Source organism: Manis javanica, chromosome 15 (assembly GCF_040802235.1).
Source record: "Manis javanica isolate MJ-LG chromosome 15, MJ_LKY, whole genome shotgun sequence".
NCBI lineage: Eukaryota > Metazoa > Chordata > Mammalia > Pholidota > Manidae > Manis > Manis javanica.
Window position 1 is genome coordinate 79,210,492 of NC_133170.1, and position 24,128 is coordinate 79,234,619.

Below are 24,128 nucleotides of genomic sequence, written 5' to 3' on the forward strand. Positions count from 1 at the left end.
TGGGTCCAGGTGCCACAACCATGTCATCTAGCATGTGTCTCCTGCTTCAGCAACCTTGATGTCACCTTGTACTCTTAGGCAGTCTCTTCTTGGTGGGAAGAGGGCCCCAGACACTCCAAGCAAACCTCCTGCATCAGACAAGCCAACCTTGTTTCCATAGTTCCTGCAAAAATCTTGGTATCAGCCATGCTTATCCACAACAGCCTCTATGGCCAACAGGGGGTGGTGCTCTGATTGGCTAGGCTGAGTCACAGGCCTTCCTCCAAGCTCAGTGGGAGAGGTCAGCCCCTTCAGGATCACATGGACATTTGGGGGACAGACATTTTTTTTGCAAGGAAGATGGGTGCTGCTATCAAAAGAAGGGAGAGTCAATCCTATGCAGACACATCACAGGTTTCTCCCGCCGAGCACCTGTGGTGGGCACTACTGCTGCAGAAGTGCAGTGTGATGGCTCAGCGTGGGCCCTTGGTGGCCAGACTGCCTGGGTTCGCATCCCAGCTCTGCCTCCTAGTGTCTGTGTGACTTTTGGTAAGTCACTTGTTATCTATTCCTCAGTTTCCTCAACTGTAAAAACAGGTATGGTCACAGACTCTACTTCACAGTGTTGTTGCAAAGGTTACGTGAGTTAATACATGACAAGTATTCAGAGCTGTGCCTGGCACAGAACAAGAGCTCATCATCATAACCCACGTGCATGTCATCCCCTAGGCTTGTGCAGTGCACGGCGAATACAACTGTACTCAGTAGTCCTGCTCAATGAATTGAATCATTATGTGCCCCATTTGGTAGGTGGGGGACAGCAAAACTCAGAGTGACTAACTAACCTGCTTGAGGTCACAGGCTCATCGGTAGAGCAGGTGGGACTGGAACCCAGCTCTGCGTGACCAGTTGGTCTGGTCTTAACCACCAAGCAATGCTCTGTGGGGTCAAATGTCCCACGTCGTCGTAGATGAGAGGCCGTACTGGGAGAATGCACCCACCCCACCACTGTCCTTTGATGAGATGTGTTCAGAGCAGCGCCAGGTGCAGAGTTAAGAGCACATTGTCATAACCCATGTATATGGCAACCCTCAGGCTTATGCAACACTTGATTCTAGACGGTGTTCGTCTCATCTTGCCCCTAAGAACCCCAGGCTCCAAGGACCTCCATCCCCCACATTCGCTGAGGAGTTAGAGCCGCCCATCTGTAGCTATGGTATGGGGAGGGCCGGGAACAGGCACATGCCCATTCAACAGAGGACACTTAACTCTAGGGGCTGGGAAGGAAATGACACCTTCCTTGGATGCCTGCCTTTCAGAATTTGAGCAGATTCTTGGGAAGGGTGGCTTTAATTAGTGATAGAATGACAACATGAAGAAGGGAGTTTTCTGGCTCTCAGAGTTATTCTGGTGCTGTGTAGCATTGTACTGATTTTGCAAAAATTTGTCTTTATTGGAAAAGGAAGGAAAATATGAACGTATATGAAAATCAAATCAGTTATGTCGTTGAGAGGCTATTGTGGGTCCAGCTCCCACTAGATCTGGAGAGGGAGGGACTCAGCCAGTTCAATCTTGTATTGCCCTAAACTTCTCTACCCTACATCTCGAAGATCTGATACAAACCCAAGAGGGCCTGTGCTCCCAGGACATGATGGGGACTTGGAGCTGAAAGGTGTGAGGTGTCAGCTGCTATCTGGCATCCGCATGGCCACACTGCCAGGGCTGGAGAATGGACCCCAGGTACCCCTCCTGAGGAGTCACTTGTTGCCTGGCTGCCTCTGCTCCCTGGCTGTACCGTCTGGAGCTCCTCCTGGGAAGGCATTTTCAAAGCAGTGTTGGGCAGTGTCACTCGGCTGAAGGATCTGATCTGGGCCCTACAGTGACTTGCCACCCGACTTCATAAAAATGCCTGTCAAATGGCCCCCGTATGGAAATACTGTGCAGTGAGTTATTCTTACACCGGGTAATCCATAATGGAAAATCAGCCCGACATGGCCCTGTATTTCTTCTCACTCTCTAAAGTGTAATATATTGAATTTTTAAAGCTCGGCATTACGACAGCTTGTCAGCAGAACCTGCCCAGTGGAGGCCTTGGGCTGGGGACGTCCTGATCTTGCCCATCCAGATTCCTACTAAAATCTGGGCCTTACCTGATCTGTGTGCCTCTGGGGTGGGCACCGTGCTTCCCCCGACCCCAGTCTGCCAGGAAGCCTAAAATGCCCCCTCAAGGTGATGAGGCCCTGCTTCCTCCTGGTGATGTGACCTTGATAGTTCCTTGGCCTCTCCTGCATTCTCCCTTCTAAAGTGGGGCGAAAAGTCCCTGCTTTTTAGGCTGTTAAGGGGATGAAAGGGACAAGCAGAAGCGGCAGCTGACACCATCCTCTTTGTAGCATTTGCTCAGTGCCAGGTATGGTGTCACTCATTATCCTGCATAGATCCTGCGATGTGACCATCCCCATCTGACAGGTGGGGAAACTGAGGCACAGCAAGGTTTAGTGACCAGCTGGGAGGGCCGATCCCCCAGTCCCAATTCTCAAGCTCTGAAATTTCCAGGGCCCAAGCTCTGGCCTCTGACAAGTACCAGTAAGCGCCGGTCTCTTTCCTCTTTGCTTTCGGATGAAATTGTTCATCTCCAAAGGTGCCACACCATCATTCACATTCCGAGTCCTGTCCATTTTCTCTTATTTATCTACTTCTCATTTCACAGTCCCAGACTGGGCCAGGCCTGCAGGACACTGCCTGTGGGGCTTCCATTATAGCACCCAGCCACTGAGCCACCTGTGCGTGCTCAGCAGTTGAGCTCTCGCTTTATTTTAACACATCCTAGCCAGGTGGTCCAGACTTCCCAGTGAGGGGCTTTCCGTGAGGGGCTGTGGAGCCCAACAGTTAAGAGCTTGGACTCGAGTTGGACCGACTGGGCATCTCCACTGACTGAGCAAGTCACTTCCCCTCTGTGACCCCGGGTGTCCTGGTGCATCATGAAGTCCTGATGGCGGTGTCCTTTTCCTAGAGGTGCTGTGGGGTTTATGTGAAGCTGGCAGATAAAGCACAGCACACTGGAAGTGGTCCCCAAGCAACAGCAGCAGGTGTGGCTGTTAATGCCAGAACCGTCAGGGCCAAGATAATCCTGTCTCTCACCTGGTATGAGCTAAAAATAATGCCTATAGGCATCTCCACTGACGGGTGCTCTTTCTGTATTCATCTTCGCCTGGGGATAAATTGTCCCTCTCTCTCTACTTGCTCCAGGGTGACTGGGGGAAAGGAAGGAGCATTTCTGGATCACACATTGTATACCATCTGTAAAATGGGGATAAAAATAGAGCCTTCTTTCTCCAGTGGCTGCACGGCCCAGTAGCATCATGCTGATGAAACCCTCAGCCAGAGGAGGGGCCCAGCAGATGGTACCATATTTGGCTCTGCCCTGTTGAGTTTCTTACCATGGCTCTTGCTTGCCTCCAGGCCCTGGGCCGAGCAACTTGGCCTGGCGTGATCCTCTCTGCTATTAGTTATCTGACATCATCTCCCCGACAGCCCATCTGCTCCTGTCTGCCCAGACCTTTTGTGTTTTGCGTACCCCGCTGTGCACATCCTTCCATTTCTCTTTGCTTCTACACTGATTGCAACTCCTCCACCTGCTCCTTCCTGGAGGACCATGGCTGCGTCCTCTCTGGCTACCCGATTTCCAATCTTGTCTTCTAAAGCTGATTCTCCCTACAGCAGCCATAGGCAGATCACGCGACCCTCCTCCTTAGAAACCATCAGTGGTTTCCCTACAGTCTGAAAAGAAACCCGAGCTTTGCATTAGGCTCACGAGCCTCACAAATGGCACCCTCGTCCACTTCTTCAGTGCCGCCTCCTCTCCATCTCTGTCCAGCCACACCGGCTAACTTTCTGTTCCTCAGCACCAAGTTGGTTCTTCTTCCTGCCTCAGGACCTTTGCACTTGCTATTGCCCCTGCTCAGAACATTCTTCCTCCTAAATCTTTACACGGCTGACTCCCTTGCATCCTTTAGGTCTTAGCTTAAATGCCTCTCCTCAGGGAGGCCTCTGACTTCTGCAGAAATCAGGGGCTTGCTTTGCCTGCCTGCAGGGGGGTGCCCTCCTTCCCACCTCCCTGCCTTGCCAGAAGCCCTGGAGCTGCCTGTGGGAAGATAAGAGTGTGCCTGACCTCTTGTTTCCTGTTGGTTATGCTGCAGCCATGGCCAGTTACCCGCCTTGCTCCACATCATTTTTCTCAGTGTGTTTCAATGCCTCGGAGTTGCAGAAGGAAGCGAGCCACCGTGTCCTCTTGGCCAGGCCCTGCACTGAGCCCACCTGGGCAGGAATGCATTGTTCTCAGGGTCTCAAATACGGGGGTTTTGTGGATTGTGGCTGCTGGCAGTGGGGTGGGGCCAGACCTAGAAGTGCCCATGTGAGAAAGCCATGAGCCGCGATTTCCTCATCTGTGAAGTGGAGATGTTAGCAGGACACACCTCCAGATCTAAGATGAGGATTAAAAGAGAAACTGTGAGAAGACCCTTTAGCATGGTGCTTGATGGGAGATACTCAAATTAGTGGTGGCCCATTCTGTTCACCTTCCACTGTCATTCTTCTTCTAACGTGGGCTGAGCCTCTGGATATTGTGAGGAAGATATTCTTGGCCCAGTTTGGAAGGAGATGAAAATGATCCCAGGTGGGCTCTACCCCCAGAGCACCCCTGCTTCCCCTCCTTGTTGTCCAGTGTCCTTAGGGTGACCTCCACCTTCACTGAATTGTTTTCCTTTTACAGATCAGGGGACCCCAACACCGACTTGCTGGCTCCAGGGATTGGAGACTGTATGCGTGCCATTTCACTGGGGCTTTACCTTGTCTTTTTTCCCAGTCTGTGAGCACCAACCTTTATATCATTAACTGCTTTAGAGGGACAGTGGCCTGGGAGTTGAGAAAGTGCTCTGGTCTGTATGACACAAATGGCTTCTTTGCTCCTTGCAGCTGTGTGACTTTGAGCAAGGCACTGTCCCTCTCTGAGTCCTGAAGGTTTTCCTTAGCTGATTTCTAAGGTGTTTTCTGCTTAGAGATTCCAGGGTTCAGAAATCAAGGGGAAACTGTCAATTGCAGGATGGAGTTAGGGTTTGTACAAGGATGTGGTGTTCTCTGGTGAGGGCTGTCTGTCTTGTGGAGCCATATAGGTAATTGTACCCACCTTGAAGACCCCAGTCTCTTAAGATAGGGAGCCTACTGCATGCAGGTGGGTGAAAGGATGAGAAAGATACTCTAAGTGAGTAGCTCTTAACCTTTGAGAATCTAGTGATGGTCATGAACCCAGGAAAATGCTCGCATGCAGAATTTTGTGGCATTTAAAGAGGATTCACAGCTCTGAAACTTGGTCAAGGAAGGTCTACTTGGCAGGTCCCCACTGACCTTCTAGCACCTCTCTGTACTCCTCAGCTCTCTGTCATTACCTGCCCCTGCCTGTCTCCCTTGCAAGAGGTCAGGCGCCAGGTTGACTATTCCCTGCCTGGCACTAAGTGGATGTCAGCAAATATTTGCCAGCCGGAATTGGGGATGGACTAGCTCTTGGCATGGAAGGGGGGGTGGCCTAGCTTTATTTCATGCCTGTTTAATTTTGAGTGGGCTCAAAACCTGCTGCCTCAAGTGCAACCAGATTTGTTTCCCCCAGTGAGTTGCATAGTTGTGCAGACATGAGGGTCACCTGTAAATTACTCTGCTGCCTGAGAGAGGTACGGGCTGGGCTGGAGGGGACGAACATGCTAGGAGACAGTGTCACAAGGCCTCTTCTCTTTTCTTCTCTCCCTCCTGCCTGGTCCAGCTGGAGCAGAGTGAAGCCAAGTGTGAGGATGCTTTGAAGACCCAGAAGACGCTGACTGTGGACCTGGAGAATATGCACAGCGAGCTGGAAAACATGACCCGTTGCAAGAGCCTGGTACCTGTCCTTCCCTGGAGCTGTGGGGATTGGGGCCAGCACAGGCTTCTGGGAACTAGTGTGGGTCTCCTGTGTGCTCAGCACCATGAAAGAGACAAGGGTACTTATTGTGGACCTATTGAGTGCCCCCTGGAGACACACACATCAACTGTAGACCTACTGGTTATACAAGAGCACTAACTGTGGACCTACTGGGTGCCCAGACTCTGAGTACAGGCATCCTACTATGAGCTGAGTGTTGGAAAGATACAGGGGCCTATATGAGAGTCAGCTGTGTGTTTACCTCCACAAAGGTAGGCAAGGAAACTTGTAGATCTAATGTGTGCTCAGCACTGTGGAGATGCATCCAGTATGAGCCTATTATTTGCTGGGCACCCTAAGCAGGAACACAACTGTCTATTGCATGCCCACAGCATGCTCACCACTGTAAGTGGTTCTCAGGCATCTTCTGTAGCCCTACTGTGTGCTCACCACCATAAGAAGGGACTTGGTCATTGTCATTGGGCCACTGCATGTCCATTCTTCTACATGGAGACAAGGGCATCCTTTAGGGGCCCACTTAGGCTCACTACTATAAGGGACCAGCCATCTATTATGAACCTACTACGTGCTCACCACTGAGAAGGGACAAATGAATGTATATTATGAATCTATGAATCAATTATGTTGGTGAAAACTGGATATGAGTTTCTAAGTCTGTCCAGGTGTCCGGGTTGGCTTAAATTTATACTCAACATGAAAAATCCTCAAGTTTAGGTATAGCTACAGATTTATAGGCCATAGCTTGTCTCAAGATCCCTACTGAAGCTTTTATCCCAGATTGTGTTTGCACTAAATTAAGAGAAACTTGCCTACAAGCATTCACACACACACACACGAAGGTACACACATCCAAAAACGCCAGAAACACATACAAAGTTAATGCCCTTCTAAGTGAAATAGCATCTAAATTTATCCAGCCACCTAATGCATATATATTTATTGAGCACCTGCTCTATACAGGCCAGGTGCTGGGGACTGACCTGTGAACAGAACAAAGTCCCTATTCTTAGCGAGATTACAGGGGTTTGTATTCATATGTATGTGCCATGCTTTCAAAATGTACATAAAAGGTAAGCCCACAGGGGCTTACACAGACATGCATCCATTCACATACACACAGTGGCATTCACATAGTCACTTGCACGCCCAGTACACACACACACACACACACACACACACACACACACACACACACACACAGCTGTCTAGTGCACAGCATGCATTGACACACCCAGGGCCTCCCCTACAGGCAGGCAGTCTCTCATCTGACCCACCCACAGCCATGGCCCCCTGCTCTAGGTCAGCCTCTACTGTCCCCCTCTCAGTCCCCCTCGTACCTCACCACAGCTGTTGTCCTGCCTCCTGCCAGGTGGATGAGCAGCTGTGCCGGCTGCAGTTTGAGAGAGCCGACCTGCTGAAGCGCATCGACGAGGACCAGGATGACCTGAACGACCTCATGCAGAAGCACAAAGACCTCATCGCCCAGGTAAGGGCTCTGAGTGAAAGAAAGCATGGTGGCCTGGGACCAGCACGGGGGGCATACTGAGAGGTGATGTGGTTGGGCCATTCCCTGGTCTAAGGACCATGAAGGGATAAATGCCACAATGATAAAGAGGGATTATAAATTGTGGCCCTCTGGGAGGAGAATGTCACCCTCAGATAGGTGTACATTTCTGGAGGTTATCTCCATCAGGAATATTTTTTATTTATTCATACATCTGCCTGTTTATTCACCCACCCCACACATCTGTTCATCTACTCATCAAAATAGTCATCCATCCATCATCCAGCTGCTCATTCATCCACCCATTCACCTCTGCACTCTTATCCACCCATCTACCCAGCCAGTCAGCCATCCTCCCACCCGCTTATTCATTCACCCATCCACCTATATATCCTGCTGCCCACCTATCCATGTACGTCTCTACACACCCATTCATTTATTTAATGTTTACTGTGTACCTGTTATGTGTTGGGGACTGTGTGAAATGCCAAGAATACTATCTGAGCAAAAGCACAGCCCATTCCTGTGTTCATGCAGCTCACTGTTTACTGGGCCGGGCAGGCCTTACATAATCACCCTGAGCAGAGGGGATCCTTGGAAACTGAACTTAGAGTCCAGAAAAGGAAATGAACATGGTTCTGTGAATCTTGACCTAGATTGGAGGTCAGGGAAGGCGTCCCTGAGGAGGTGGCACCGGGATGGAGATCTGAAGGAGGAGCAGGGTTAGTCAGGTTGGAGTGGAATCCTGAGGGTTGCGGGGAGTGTTCCGGGCAGAGGGCACAGCGTGTGTAAAGGGTCTGTCCCGCCGAGGGGAGCATATTGCGAGATGAGCTCAGCAAGACCTTAAGAGCAAGGCCAGAGGGGTGTTTGAGGCTGAGAAGATTTTGTTTCTTAATTTACATGTAATGGAAATCACTGGCAAGATTTTTAGGGTCAAGAGCAGGAGGAGACGATCAGCCAGGATGCTGCCCCAGACTGTCAGCTCTATAACGACAGGGTTCTCCTGGCTGGTGTAACGCTGTATCCCAGAGCCTGGAAAAGTGCCTGGTATATGTAACACGCAGCTGCTGAATGAAACGCGTAGAGCAGCCGTCCAGAGGCCAGACCAAGCTGCTTACACCAGGGAGGTGGAGCAGAGCTGGGGAGGAGTGGATCGACCCAGGAGCCAATTAGGAGGCTCGAAGGCAGGAGGGGGCGGAGCAGAGGCTTTGTGGGTGGAGCTGAGGGATGAGTGACAAGATCCCAGGCCGATTTCTCATCTGAGTAACTGGGGAGAACAGCGCCCTCCAGGAGCAATGAGCGGCTTCCCCACATTGTACCCCAAAGGGGATCCATGGTAGAATGCCTGCCAGGCTTCGAGAGATTTAAACTGTGGGAATTTCTGCCAAACAAGGAAACATAATAATGAAAAGAATCAATTATATCATCACCATTATAACAGCAGCTACAAATATATCCTATGCTGTCTTCTGAATCTGTGAATCACATTTATATTTGTTCAAGATGGAAGTGTTTTTATTTGTTCAATTACAAAAGCAGTATTTTCATCTGCCCATTATAAATAATTTAAATAATAAGTACATGTGGAAAATAGAAAGTGAGGGGCTCACCTGTGCTCTGAAATCCCTCTCTTAGAGATCATTGTGCTTAACAGGTTGGTTCTAATTTTTTAAAGGACCTTTACCATTGTCTCATGTAATCTCCAGATAAACCCTGTGTAGAGAAACTAAGCAGAGACTACGAGCCCATTTTACAGATGGGGATACTGAGGTGCAGAGAGGTTTTGTGGCTTGCAAGGCCAGGATCCAGGGCTAGAATCCCAGTTACCTGACACTCAGATGTTCTCTTCCTTAAGAATCTGGTCCTACTGCTGTGGCCATTTCTGCCCGGGTTCTCAAGGTTGAGTAATAAAGTGCTGGATGGTTGACCAAGTTAGGGACTTACGGGAGTGACCCAGTGAACACTGAGATGAAGGGTGTTGAGAAGGATGTGAGAGGCAACATTTTGGAACCGCTATCATCACAGAGGCTCTGAGAGACTTAGACATCTGCGGATGGGGGAAGGAGGGGTTTCCAGGGCCATTTTCCAGCCAAGCCTGTGGTCTCAAGGTGGTACTTCTGTCTCACCAGTCCGCTGCTGACATTGGGCAGATCCAGGAACTGCAGCTGCAGCTGGAGGAAGCCCAGAAGGAGAAGCACAGCCTTCAAGAACAAGTACGTGCTCAGAGCTACCGTGTTGTGGGGAGGACGGGAAGGGTCCCCACTGGAGCCTCATGCTTTGGATACTGGAAACTGTCATTCATTCATTCATTCATTCATTCATTCATCCACTCACCCAGCTGCAGTTGTGGGCCAGATGACCTGAGAACAATACAGCAGGCACACATGCACGCCCACGCACACACAGATGCTTGCTTGTACCTGTGCAGGATGCAAAGATGCCATAAGACTCATCCGCCATTCAGGGCAGGATTTTCTCCCGCAGAGAAATGGCTCCACGGAAAAGGGGATGATCTGTGCAAGACAGGATCATCATTTTTTGTGAAATCTTCCTTTGAAGTCGTGGTTCCTCCAAACACCCCTGAATTTCCCTCATACTTGGCGGGTTGCCATTATCCATAAAATTCTCAGAGGTCCTCTAGAACTGTTGCATGTGTCTGGGTCTCGAGCAAATGTCCATATGCACCGAGTATCAACAAACACAACAAAAAGAACAGCAGTAGGGGCCGCATGCTGCGCGCTTATTATGTACCAGGCGCTGATCTCCTACAATCATGGTGCAAAAGAATGAATAAATGAGGTCAGGGAGGGAAGCTGGCTTGCCCAGGCTTATCCAGCTGGAAAGTGCTGGAGCCTGGTGTTGAACCCTGACGTGCCTGACTGCCAGACACACTATTGGTTGTGTCCTTTGATGCTGATGCTTGCTGCTCACATCCCCTTGCTGCTGTCCTTTAGCAGAACAGGGAGACGAGGTCAAAGGAACCCTGACTGAAAGTCCTGTCATGGGGGCTGAAAGCCCAGGAAATGTCACCTCCCGGCACCTGAGACCCACGGGCGGGATCTGGTGCCAGGGAATGGGCAGTTCTTGCCTGTGCATTCAGCACGCAGCAGCTGGGCTGGGAAGGAGGTGGTGTGAGCGGGCCTGGGACGGGGTCCTGCATGGGCCTTGATCCTGGGACTCAGAGTCAGCAGGCGGTCGGGGGACTTCTCGTGTTTGCCCCCAGCTGCAGGTGGCTCAGATGCGCATTGGGTACCTGGAGCAGTCCACCGTGGACCGAGGCATTGTGAGCAGGCAGGAGGCCATCATCTGTGACCTGGAGAACAAGACGGAGTTCCAGAAAGTGCAGATTAAGAGATTTGAGGTACTGGTTGACATGTAAATATTGCTCAGGCCTAGGGCCACGAGGACGTTAGTGTAAGCTCTGTGCATCTGCCTGCCGTCCAGCCGTCCACTCATACGCCTTTATGTGGATGTGGACTACTCATCGTACCCCATCTGAGTCCCTCCCTCCCTCCCTCCCATCTTCCTTTGTTCGGTCACACCATCCCACAAACCACCTTTCCATTCCCCTGTCCACCCCATCCATCTTTCCATGTCCATAGGCCATCACTGGCTCACCCGTCGTTACCCTTCCATGTCGTTTTCTTCTGTACTGTTTTCAGTCTTTCTTCCCCTTTTTTTTCAGAACTTGACCCTTCCGTCTGTCTGTCTTGTTATCTGCTGATCCAGTTCTGCCCATCTCCATCCACCCACTCATCCACTTATGCACCCAGAACTGATTTTGAACAGGAATTTATTTTGTACCCAGCGTGTGGTGCATAATAAATTTTAAGTGCATAGAAGACACTGTATAAAACAGATTCTGCTTTCCAGAAGCATGGCACTTTATAGGATATGTGGGTAAAATATGTACATAAATGCCCATAATATGGAGTGAGGCCTGTGAGGTTTGGAAGATGGAGATCCTTTCAGGCTGGGAAATCAGTGAGGCTTCTAGGAGGAGGTGGCATTGATGCTGGAACTGGGACAGGTAGGACAGCCTCAGTGAATGAGAAGACGGCCCCATAGAGGTCAAGTGACTTTTTCAAGATAAAGCCAGGTAGTGGTACTGACTGTAGTAGATTGACATTTGACTTTCACTCCAGCCTGTACCTGAAAGAAGAGAGGGGATGCCAACTCAGCAGTCCAAACAGGTTTATTGCTGACCCTGAGAGGGCCCCCTCTGTCCCGGCCAGGAGAACAAAGAAAGAGGGTCTCTAACAGGTCAAGAGGCTTTTTACCGCCAGAGTTTTTGGCAGGCTCTTTGAGGGGAGGGGTCAGGGAAAAGGGGGGCTTGTGGCTTGCTGACGTGGCCCCTGGAGGATGCTAGTAGCCTAGGGAAGATGACACCCAGGTCTCTCTGAGATGGCGGGTGGGCTTATTCAAAAGGTGGTACTCAGGTCCGGATTCTATCAGCTCCGAAGCTCTGATTTCGCAGGTGGCTTCCCCACAGCGTGACCGTGCGTCTGGACAGGGGGAGGCCACACTCGTGCTGAAACATTTCCTCCCAATCCCCTGTTGGGCATTTGGTCTCTAAGAAGCCTATGTAGAGGAAGAAGAACAGAGAAAAACTCTTCTTTGCCTTGACCCTGAGCGCTTCTCAGAATCACTCAAGCGACCCCTCAAGGCCAAGTATGTCCGCAGATCACCGCAAACCTTTGCTCCTACTATTAAAGATTAAATTAATAATGATTAAATACATAATGTTGGGCTAGATCATAGATCATTTATTACTTGCTTCCAGCATAGTCAAGTGATAGAAGAAAATCATGATAGAAAAACTTTAAATGGCAGATTTAAATTTAAACCTCCAAATTAAAAAAAAAAAAAATCACTTTGCCCCTCTGCCATCATTAGTTGTACTCAGTAGAATCCCAGGTCCTTAAGACAGGGTGCCTCGGGGACACTGTTTGAGAACTACCCTTCTTCCTTATTACCTTCCTGCTGCCCTTTGAAATTGTTGCTAAACTCCATTTGAAAGGCAAAGGGAAGCTGAACAGTAAAGCTTTTCTGTTAGGTCATCATTCAGTCTCTGATCCGGAGAGGCGCTCGGCGTCTTGAGCAGGGGCCTGCGGTATTCGTGCAGGCTCCGCTTTATGTCAACGCTTGAGTATTTGCCCATCAGAATGGGTTGTTCCGGGCTTGTCCGCCAGCTAATGAATTCTGTAGAACTGCCCTGGGGTGTGTTCTCTGTAGCGTGGGTGAAGCCCACAGCTCTTTTCTCTCTATTGTTTCATTGTGTCCTCATGGCTTTTCCCCCCCAGACAAAGGAAAAATGCCATAAAATATTAGAGCTGAGGCTGTGTGATAAAACTGCCTTGTTTTACAAATCAGGAAACCAAAACCCATGTTAGGGCAGGGGTTTTGATCCCGGAGAGCTGGGTGCTCCCGACTGTACCACTCCACCACCCAGACCTTGAGATGAATGAGGACTGCCATAAATATTCGTAATTCCTACCCCTTACCAGGCACCTTCCACATGCTGGCCACTGAGCTAAGTCTTCTGCTTAACTGAATGTGTTCCATCCTGACAGCATCCCCGGGAACGTAAATACCGTCATCATCCCTGTCTCTCAGAGAGGCTCAGTAACCTGCCCAAGGTCACCCAGCCAGGAAGAGGAGGAGGTGGGCTTCGAACCCAGCACACATTCAGAGTCACAGTTCTCATCAGCATTCTATACCGCCTCTCAGAATAGCAGCTATCGCTTTCTACGTTTTTGAAGTAAATTCTTCATTTGTGCATCAGAAATTAGGATTATTATCCTGATTGCTTTATAAAAAGGCACAGAGGCTCAGCAAAGGACTTCCCCTCCTGGCGCGCCCCTGTTGCACAGCTCTGGCCTCTAACTCCAAGGTGGGCATGTGCTCTCTGCCCGGCCCCCAGGTCCTGGTGATCCGGCTTCGCGACACGCTGATCAGGATGGGTGAGGAGATGGCGCAGGCGGCCGTGTCCGAGGCTCAGCAGCGGGAGAGCAGCCGGTACTCCCAGGGGCGCCTGGAGGAGCTGAAGGCGGACATGGAGGAGCTGATGCAGCGGGAGGCGGAGGCCGGTCGGCGGTGCATGGAGCTGGTGAGTGCTGTCCCAGCCCTGGCTCCCCCAGCACGGAGGGCTTAGGACGGGAGACATTCCTCCGTGCTCTCTGGGCCCTTTGCACGGGGCCAGAAGCAAGAAGAAACGGGAAGGGGGCGGGCAGACTGATGACCCTGCCTGCTATTTGCTGCAAACCCTAGGGATGGGACCCAAGTGGACCAATAGCGTTCACTGCTGCTGCAATGGCTGCCCAGCACGCGTAGGTCTCAGACCCCAGACTTTTTTTCTTTCTGCCTCAGACATTTCATTCCAGGGCAGGATGGCCTCATCCGAAGAGGAGAGAATCAAAGTTTATCAAATTATTAAATTATTTATTAAATTGAGGCCCAAACATTTAATAGATCATGTATGATGCATGTACATTCATAATATCATATAATACAGAGATCCCTGACGTGTCAGAATTCTTATCCCATTTTACAGGTGAGGAAACCGAGGCATCTTGTCTAAAGAGTCACACCTGATACACGCCAGAGCTATTTCTGGGCTATTAAGAGTATGTACAAATATAAAAGATAAAAATGATCGTGCTAAAGCTGCCATTTATTAAGGCTTGTTATGTGCCAAGGGCTGAGTTAAACATTTCTCATTTAAATCTTTATATCAGTACTGTGAAGTAGGTACTTATCACCATGTCACTGATGGGGAAACTGAGGCACGGGGCCATCAACATGCCACATGCAGGCCCAGAGTGATACATTCACTTGCCCAGGGCCACACAGTAGTAAGAATTTTGAACCCAAGTCTGTCCAACTCTATAGTCTCAGCTTTTATTCACTAAGCCATGATTGCCCCCTGGTGTGGTCCAAGGAACACTTTAAAAATGTGTTCTCTGCCCTTTGGGAATGTTTCTCCATAGTTTAATACATTTTTCTGAGAACATTTTCCTTCGGGGTCACAGAGTATCAGAGCACCACCTCCGGATACCTCTAAAACTCCAGATTTTTTTCTTCTGTGGCTCCTGAGGCGTGACACCTCTTTGCCCCCCACCACAGAGTCTTTGTGGAGACACCCCCAGCCTCCTGGGGCTTGGCCCAGAGGTCTGGGAACCAGTCATTTCTCTTCCCCTGCTGTCCACTTTGGTTTTGTGACTGGTCTCACCAACTTGTCCTCCTGCAGCAAGTATATTTCTCGGGCCACTGCCTCCCATGGCCAGTGTCATTCCCATCAGCTTTGCCCTTGACAAGCCAGCAGCCTGGCTGTGGTGGGGGGGGGGAGGTGAGGCTCCACACAGAGACCTAGTTTCCCAGATAAAGTTCAAGGCTCTACACTGACAGTTCCTCCATCCCCCGTGGCCCTGGGAGAGAGAATGGCCCTTGCCTGCGACTGACACAGTAACTTCCTCATTAACTAGTCCTGCCTCTCGGGCAGCTGAGCCCCCTCCTCCAGCTCTGGCTGGGGGTGAGAGGACGTCCCCCCCCACTGTGCTCCTAGGAAGTCCTTTTAACTGGCTGAACACCCAGGCATTCCAGCCAGATCAAATAGTCATCTTCCTCTCTCCTCTCCTTCCTTCTTTCCGCACTTTCCTCTACCCTATCCCCATTCCCAGGGACAAGTGAAGATAATGAAAGGCCCTAAAACACTGGGAAGATGCTAGTGCAACCCCCATATGTGAATCAAAATAGAAAAGACACAAAATTATAAAATGCAAAGCTGGTATGTGTGCTGAAATTAGACTTGCATTTTTCTGTTTTCTGATGGCAAGATTCTAGATCAGTTTACCCAGGCTGAACTTCTCTCTTTATTTTTTTTATTTTGGTGTGGCTGTGGTTGGGAGGTGCAGGTTTTCTAGGGCTGCCTTAGCACATGACCACAAACAGACATTCATTCTCTGACAGTTCTGGCGGCCAGGAGGCTGCGATCAAGGGAGAGGCAGGCTTGCATTCCCTCTGAAGGCTCTTGGTTGGAATCTTTCTTTGTCCTTCCGAATCCCAGTGGCTTCAGGCATTCCTTGGCTAATGGCCCCATTACTCCACTCTTTGCCTCTGTTTCTGTCTGGTCATCGTGTTTGTGTATGTGTATGTGCGTCTCAAATATCCTTCTGCCTTTTTCTTAGAAGGTCACCTGGAATTGGATTTGGGGCCGGCTCTAAGTTCAGGTTGATTTCATCTGGAGATCCTTAATTATATGCGTAAAGACCTTTTTTCCAAATAAGGTCCCATGAACATGTCCTGTGTGGTGGACGGGCACCCTTCAATCCGCTCCAGAGCAGGAGGGCGCATCTGTGCTTAGCGGGTATTCTGCAGGGACCCTGCCCACTTTGTTTCTCAGTGACTCTGTGGATGGGCAAGTCTCAAAGGGACAATGTCAGCTGGCAGACCCTTCCTCATAGTGAATGTCCCAAATGCACCAACCCATTTGCCCTAAATATAACCCTTGGCTTTGGGTCCTGAGATATTCCCAGTGGAACAAGAGAGGCAGTCATATTTTCTTGTACCACTCACTTATTCATTCAACATCTGTCAACTATGCCAACTGGGTAGGGCATGGAGATGGGCGTCAGTGGGGAGGGACAAGGGATCACAGGCTGCCTGCTTTGTTGAAGTTTGCAATGTGGACAAAACACAGCTCAGTGGGAGCATTCATTCACTGAGCGTTGTCATTTTAAGATAAGCCCTGTGGCTGAGGCTCCGCCCACTGGCGTGGCATCCTGCTACTTTCCTGGGCTCCTCAGGAGATGTCATGTCCCCTCCCCAGGTCCATGTCTATGCCACCAATTTGCCTTCCTCCTGCCACCCTATAAGACAAGGGGGCAGCTGCTCCATGCCTGGTGTTCCCTAAAAACTTCCCCAAAAGCCTGCAAGACAGGGTTCTGGTTCTGACATTCATGCGATAGCTTTTACTATGGGCCAACCCCGGAGCTAAATGTTGGGGGTCCATCGGGAACAAGATGCACTGCTGCCCTCAAGTTGCTCACACTGAATGGTGAGAAATCGCTAAGGCCATTGCTGGTGAATTTAAACATGCCTCTGTAATGGCTGCTCTGAGTTTTGACACACAAATCAAGATGTCTATGCACCCGGATTTGGGGGATTCTTAGAAGGCACCGCCTAATGTCACCATCACAGGTAACTTCTTTGAGTAAATCTGTGCCCTCTTCATATTCCCCTTTTTAAAGTTCAAATCCCCCTGCGAGGGATAGAATTTCCTAACTCCTCAGTTCAAGCATGCATTCATCTGTTCATCCATTTCCTGGACAAACATTTATAGAGTCACTATGCTGAGGTCCTCTGCAGATGTCATCTTTCGTGCTTATGTCAACCCGACAGGTGGGAAATGTACAGACATGTGAGGTGTCTTGCCCAGGGCTGCCGAGACAGGAGTGGCAAAGATCAGACTGGTGTCCCTGTGTGTCCAACTTGAAAGCCATCACTGTGACACACTGCCCTTTTGGTCCAGCCCTGCTGAAAAATGTCTCTGCTTTGGGAGACCCCAAAAAAAAGGATCCCGCTCTCTGGGCCCTGATGAGAAGCGAGAATGATGTTGATGGATCTCCCCTCTGTGTTCCTTTCCGCCTGTCCCAGCCTGTCCCATTTGTCACTGTTGGTGTTGGTTTAAAGGGCTGTGAGTTGTTTCATGTGGATGATTTACGCCCCTAACTGGTGCACCGGCACGTCCAGATCAGGATCAATTACCCCACCAATGGAACTTCTCTTCCCGGAAAAAAGAAAAATGAGGTTTTGCCATTAATTTTAGTAAATGTACTATTCCTGGCGACTCCAGGAGCCATTATGGAGAAAAGAATATTCTGGCTCTAAATCATTCAAGTCGCTTTGTCATTGGAGCAACAGGACAGCTCACCCCTGGATTTATATCGTGTTGTTCTTCAGTAGTTACGGAGCCCAGGGGAGCCACCTTGGCCCCAGCACAAGGGAACCAGTGGAGGTCAAGGCTGTGGGAAGAGCTGATGGTGACAGGAAGGACTGCCCTCTGCCTGCCTCCGGCCAGGTGCCCCTGTTTGGGAGGGTGTACCTGTTGGGTTCAACCTTCAGCCCGTTGGCCTGACTCTCTAGTCTCACATTTCCCCTGAGCCTGGTGTCCTCTCAGAAGCTTCCTAGGTCTTGAAAAACTGGGATGGGGCCTCTGCTCACTCTTCATGCACCCCCCAGAGACCCAGGCTAGAAATCTGGCTCACATAGATTGTGGTCAGAAGTGCTGATGTTACCCTATTGAGGTATTTTTCAAATCCATCACTTCCTGTCTTTATTAAAACCACATCCCCTCTGATCTTGGCCTCTGTGGTCACCTTCTAACTTATCTCCCTACTTTTCCTCCACTCCAGCTCCTTCCTGCAGATCTTTCTAGAAGGGACACTTACTGTGTTACTCTTCTGCTAAGAAATCTCCCAGGGCTCTCCACGATCTTCAGAACAAAGTCCCGCCAGCTCCCCAGAGCCTCTGAAGTATGACCCCGATAGATTTTTCTGCCTGTGGCTGCCTGCCTCTCATCACTTTGCATGTCCTACCCAAGCACAGAAGGAACAGTTCAGGACGTGACACCGTGTTACTGCTTGACTCCTCGTCTTTGTTCTCATGTGTCCCTCTGCCTGTCTAGGCAACTCAAAACTTCAGATTGGGTCTCACCTCCGAGACCTGTTATCCCCTCCACTTTCGAGGTTAAGCATCTCTCTTCCCTTCTCCCTCGCGTCGCCTCGAAGAATCTCTTTGACTCATACTGGAGGGAGGGGGTGTGTGTTAGCCGTGTAGGGCTGCCGTACAAATTGCCAAAAACTGGTTGTCGTCAAACAGCAGAAATGTATTCTTTCACAGTTCTAGGAGTCAGAGTCTGAAATCAAGGTGTTGGCAGGGTCTTGCTCCTCTGAACACTGTGGGAGCAAATCCTTCCTTCCTCTACCAGCTGCTGGTGGCCGCAGGTATTCCTTAGCGGTGCAAACGTAAGCGCGCTCTCTGCCTCCGTGTTCACATGACGTCTTCTCACCTCTCTATTCTCTCCTCTTCTTTTAAGAGCACTTGTCAGTGGATTTAGGGCCCTCCCTAATTCAGTATTTTTTCATCTTAACTAATTACATATGTAAAGGCCCTGTTCCCAAACGGGTTCCAAGTGGGTGTGCGCTTGAGGGGACACTGCTGAGCCGACCGTGGGGTGATGGAGAGCTGGACTTGGAGCCTGAGACCTGCAGCAGCCAGGTCAATATTGTAGAACCTCAGTTTCCCCAACTGTGAGTCGGGGGTATTAATGCAGCGTGTTTCACTGGGTGGCCGTAAGGATTAAATGAGATGATTTATATAAAAGTACCCAGCTAGCACACAGTTGGCGCTTAACAAGTGTTACTTTGTTTTCTTACTGATCCTCTGCCTCTGTCTGACTTCTCCCTCTGCTTAAGCTTCATCCTAAGCCTACCAGCCCCCCTTCTGCACCCCAGATCACATCGTGGTGGTTGATGACAGCGACATTGATGTGAACTAGTATTTGTTTTACACCCACTACATGCTGGGTGCTGGGTTTGGTACTTTGCATGGATTCTCTCATTTCAGCCTCTCTGTCTGAGCTAGTTGCCCCCATCTTACCTGTAAAGAAACAAAGAGCCAGAGTGCGGAAACCCCTTCTCCCCAGTCACATTCCAAGCAAGAGGCTGAGTTAGCATTTGAACCCAGGTCTGACCAACTCAAACCATTCTCTTACTCATAAGTTTCAGACGCGTAGTATTTACTCATGCAAGGTCATTTTTTAAAAAGTGAGTCCCAAAAGTTAATAGTGATTTTGATTATGTAATTTGGGGTCTTCTGACCTTGGCATTACTGAGTTTTGAGGTCGGATGATTGTGGCGGGGGCTGTCCTGTGCCTTGTGGGATGTTTGACGTCACCCCGGGCCTCTCCCCTCCCTCAGTCATCACCATCAAAACTCTCTCCAGATATTGCCAAACGTCCCCTGGGGAGCACAGTCAGCCCTCATTAGGAATCACTTCTCTGAAGACAAGTAGTGACTCCATAGCATCATACTACGCTGATGGACAGTGACCGTAATGGGGTGTGGGGGGGACTTGTTAACAGGGGTGAATGTTGAAACCACAATGTTGCTGATGTGAAACCTTTATAAGATTGTGTATCAATGATACCTTAAGAAAAACGGAAAGAAAAGAAAATCATAAAAAAATTATAAAGTGTTCTTTAGATTCACACACACACAAAAAAAGAATCCCTGCTCTGATCCCAACCTCAACATAACCCTTAAGGTAAAGCCTATGCCATGCCCAGCTTACAGATGACCAAACTGAGGCTCAGGGATGGGGAGGGTGTGATGCCCTCAAGGTCACAGAAAAAGTAGACAAAAAAGAGAAATTCAAAGATGGGAGGAGAAGGCAGCTTAACTCTCGACACACAAAGGGATAAAGACAATAGTGGTTCCAGCAAAACCCAACCCCAACCTCTCCGAGCCCCGGAGGCGACTTCACAGCAGAATCTAATTCTGAGTGGAATTGAGGGTCTCGCTGCAGACTGTGTACTTTTAATAATGTTTAAATAAAACATGGGAGCATGGGTGTGATCTCCTCACCAAGCCTGGCTTGTCAGCCGCCTGGGAAAAATCATAAATAGTTAATAGACAACCACTTAGGGCTTTACTTCTGTTAAATCCAGCATCAATTATATATGATCTGTGAATTATTTATTTGGTGTTACCATTGGGGCATATTTCCACCTTTGGGGGAAAAAAATGCAAAGAACGTGAGGCCTCAAGCAGATGAGGGGGCCCAGGTGTGAGGTCTGTGTCAGCACTGCCTTGTGGTGAACTTCCTGCAAGGAGAAAACCTCCCATTTATGTGATTGGAAGGTTCAAATGAGTTGGGATCAGAGAGAACCCTTGGCAGACCACCGGGAGAAAGAATGTGTGCACTGGTGAATGTCTAACAACCGGCTCTCCAGGGCAGGGTTTTCTGATCCCCAGGGTGTAAATTCTCCCAGCAGGGCTGATTTCAAGCTACCAACGTGATGTCGCTGAGCTCAGTCAGGAAGCCGTGCATGGTAGCCGCCGTTGCATCGTGCTTCCACCATACGGTGGTGATAGACATAAGTAACCTCAAAAGCATACATAGTAGTACAGTAGAAATAGCATCACTTACTGTAAAATAATTAGGAAGCAGTGCGTTTTTTGAGTATGTGTCGCCTTTTTTTTAATGTGATATATTTAATTGTATGTTTGTATCATTTAATGATAGTTGGGGATAACAGCTGGCTTGCAAAATTGCTGAAAGTGTTGCCATCGGCTCTTGCAGGCTGTTTGAAGCCAGGTGCAGCCCACCGATTGCTTGGAGTCCCCTTGAGGTAGGGTCGCTGTGTCCTGGTGAGGAGGCTGTGGATAGTGGGTAGTGTGTAAATCTGGCATCAGAAGGCTCTTGAATCGAAAAAAATCGCATCACTGTCTATTTTGAGAGCGAAATTGCTTCCTCAGAACTCTGTTATTTCATTGAGGACAGTCTTTCTCCTCTTATACAAAACACATATCACGTGTACTCAAAATGAGCACAGTGAGGAATTCGAATTCACTCCCCGCTTCTAGCTCTGCGTGTCACATAACCACCCCAAAGGCATGCTGGCTCCCCACTCTTTCCCTCTTGTCCACTCTCTCCAACCTTCTGAGAATCTGGCCACATCCGCTTAAGGGCCTTAGGAAGCCCAAAGCGAGATTCTGTTTAGTTTTCATGTTTGCTTTTGGGTGTTTGGCCACCCAAGGACCCGTGTTTCCAAACTCTAGGTCAGTGTACAGCTCCGTCCTGCCGTCTGCCTGGGGGGCATTCACCAAACTCGGAGTTCAGGACTTCCTCTTTAAAAAGTGTTTTCCTCCTGCAAATAGCTATAAACTTCCGGACATAAAGATGAATTATTTTGGCTGGGAACTGAAGTATTTAAAAGACATTCCATATGGAGGGCATTTGGGGCCACAAGCGGGATGTAAAGAACAGCTTTCATGGCTCTCCTGATGGGGAGATAGCTCTCCTAATGACTGCCCCGTTATCTCCGTGTGATCCAAAATATCCCGACCCACTTATAAACTCCCCGTTCACAGACTGCTTCACTCCCTACTCGTAATGACCTCCCGTATTCTCAGAGAGCTGGCACAGGAAAAAATGGGTGTTTATATCCCTGCCCCACCTCACAGGCACCACTCTTTGTGCCTGTTTATCTCCTATTTGTCTCCCCATAAAGATTTCTCCTATAAAAGAAACTGGGTCCTAACAAGGACTTAGGGCCCGGTGCTGACAGCCCCTGACACGTTTCTGAAATGGAATTCTTCTGGGCTGTCTTTATCCCACATGGAGAACGTGTGTGTCTCAGTTCCAGAGGTGGCATCATCTAATGGAATGAGTTTCTTTGTGTGTGCCTCTGAGATGAGATATCGGGATAATAAAATCCGTTATAGAAAGCCTACCTAGGAATAATTGGGTCTATTACTCCCCGACTTGTGGCTTTGTTTCTGCATTGAAAACAGGCTCTCCAGTAATTAATCAGAATTTAAAGTTGCTAATACCAATTACAAATAATGTGTGGAGTCTGGAGACGGCAAACAGAGGAGCAGATACTAATCTTGTCCCCTGAGACTTCATCAATTGAACTTTTGTCACTTTGGACTTGCTAGAAATTAGAGTAACTCCACAAAGTTAATTACTTAAAAAAAGAGAGGTGGGGATGGGAGCTACTGATTGAATGTTGCAGGTGTACATTAAATTATTCAAATAAATCTAATTCAAATTGTTTAGAGGAGATTATGCTTCACTTAATTGTATGTCAGAGAGGCTTGGGAGGTGAGTCTTCCCAACTGAAAACATGGCCATTGACACCCTTGGGTATCTTCAGAAGATAGTGGCCCCCGAAGAGATCCAGGGGGCCCCAGTTCAGACATATGTGTTTCTGAATCCATTTCCAAACTGCAATTCGGTTTGAAGGGTAATCCATCTCTTTCTGGGACTCTTTTTATGGCTGAGCTTCAGCAGTGAGAAGGCAAGAGGGGACCCTAGAATTTGAGGATGGAACAAGCATTGGGAAAGAAAATGATTTGTTACTAGAATTGTCTGGTTCGGAATTACAAGTGTATGTGGTGGAAAAGGATGAGCGGATCGGTCTAAATTATGGCTTTTGGGGTTGTAAGTGACACACAAAACTCAAATGGGCTAAAGCAAAGGGAATGTATCAGTTCATCTGAGGAAAAAAGTCTAGTGACTTCTGATTTCATGGCCACTGGAATTCAGGGACTCCAGTGATGTGAACAGGCTGAATCCAGTGGGCTGAGGCCAACGTGCACCTGCTGGCCAGAGCTCACTGTGCACGTCTCTTCCCAAGTCTGTGTCCAAGAACATCACAATGGTAGATGGACATTAGCCCCTGAGGGGCAATTTATACCATGTAAATTGGCAAATGTTACAAACCAGGGGTTCCCCCCAACCTCCTGTCCCACCTCTCCCACCCCACCCCACAAAAGCCAGTTTTAAATATTCACCAGCACACCCCCGGCTGAATTCCTCTCTCCATCTCCATTCTTAAGTAGGCTTTCCCTTCTCAGTGGCAACAGTCAGGCTGGAAAAAATGATCAGCAAATCAACCTCAGTGATAAGGAGGCCGCTTGTACTCAACAGCTCAAACAGAAGTCCAGAAATGGAATCACGCTGGTTCTGAGTGTGATCACTAAGCCAAGCACATGCCAGAAGGATGCAGTCTCTGGTTGGACAGTTCTGGGATATGTGCCCAGCCCCGAATCCAGGACTAGACTCAGCCCCGCCCTAACCCGTGGGCAGAGAGTAGGGAAGGAAGCATTTCCCCTGAGGACAGTGAAATGTGGGCGCCAGAAAAAGGGGGATGGATTCCAGCGAGGCAAACTCCGCAGACGCCCGCTGCAGAGGCTGCGTCTGTGTGCCTTGACCTCGCTGGCGCCCCTTCCTGGTTCCCCTTAGGTTTTCTCTTCTCTCCCTAGTTTCTCTTGCCTCCTCCGTCTTCTCTCTTTTCCACTACTTCTGGGGCCAGAGGGGGGCGGCCTGGCTTTCCTGTCTGTCCTGCCAGAGGACTGGCTCCTGCAGGGAGAGGAGCCTGTCTTGAAGTCGGGGTGGTGGGGGGCAGGGGCTTGGATTTGAGCCCCACTGCTGCCTCTCACTGGCTTGTGGGACCCTGTGCGTGCCTCTCCCTGTGCTGGACTCGCTCTTTCTCTCTTTAAAATGGACCTCACAATCTCCAAGGCTCTTTCTGAGATCCTGGGCAAGTCTAGAACTAGTTGGTCACAGAGCCACCAGCTTTGGGCGTGCCTCAGAGGGCTGTCAAGTCATGGTGGCAGCCTGCGTGCAGGAAGTCCAATCTCAAGCCTGAAGGCATCTCAGCTCCCCCATCCCATCCCATGCCTTGTAGCCTCAGGCCAGTGAGAAGCACACCTCTCATTGGGCAAATGCAGGGTTGGAGGAATCTCTGTAGATACCTCCCCTTTCTCCAGCACATTCCCGACGGACTCCCTCCGTAACTTCCCCATAGCTGGGTTCCGGGTGTGTCATCTTATCTCTGGGGAGGTGTTTTCAAATTGCAGAGAGACACCCTGTAGCTCCTCTTGCCTGGGA

At 49.5% G+C, this 24,128-nt stretch overlaps 1 protein-coding gene across 8 annotated transcripts in view; it reads left to right on the forward strand.

The window, feature by feature from the left end:
- Positions 1-24,128, forward strand: part of MYO18B (myosin XVIIIB) — a 234,028-nt gene that overhangs the window by 156,670 nt on the left and 53,230 nt on the right. For all 8 annotated transcript variants that reach the window (XM_073223995.1, XM_073223991.1, XM_073223990.1 and 5 more), the window contains exons 34-38: positions 5,789-5,902; positions 7,314-7,430; positions 9,578-9,661; positions 10,672-10,809; positions 13,372-13,557. In XM_073223995.1, the coding sequence (XP_073080096.1) occupies positions 5,789-5,902; positions 7,314-7,430; positions 9,578-9,661; positions 10,672-10,809; positions 13,372-13,557 (639 nt within the window). The remainder of the gene's footprint in view (positions 1-5,788; positions 5,903-7,313; positions 7,431-9,577; positions 9,662-10,671; positions 10,810-13,371; positions 13,558-24,128) is intronic.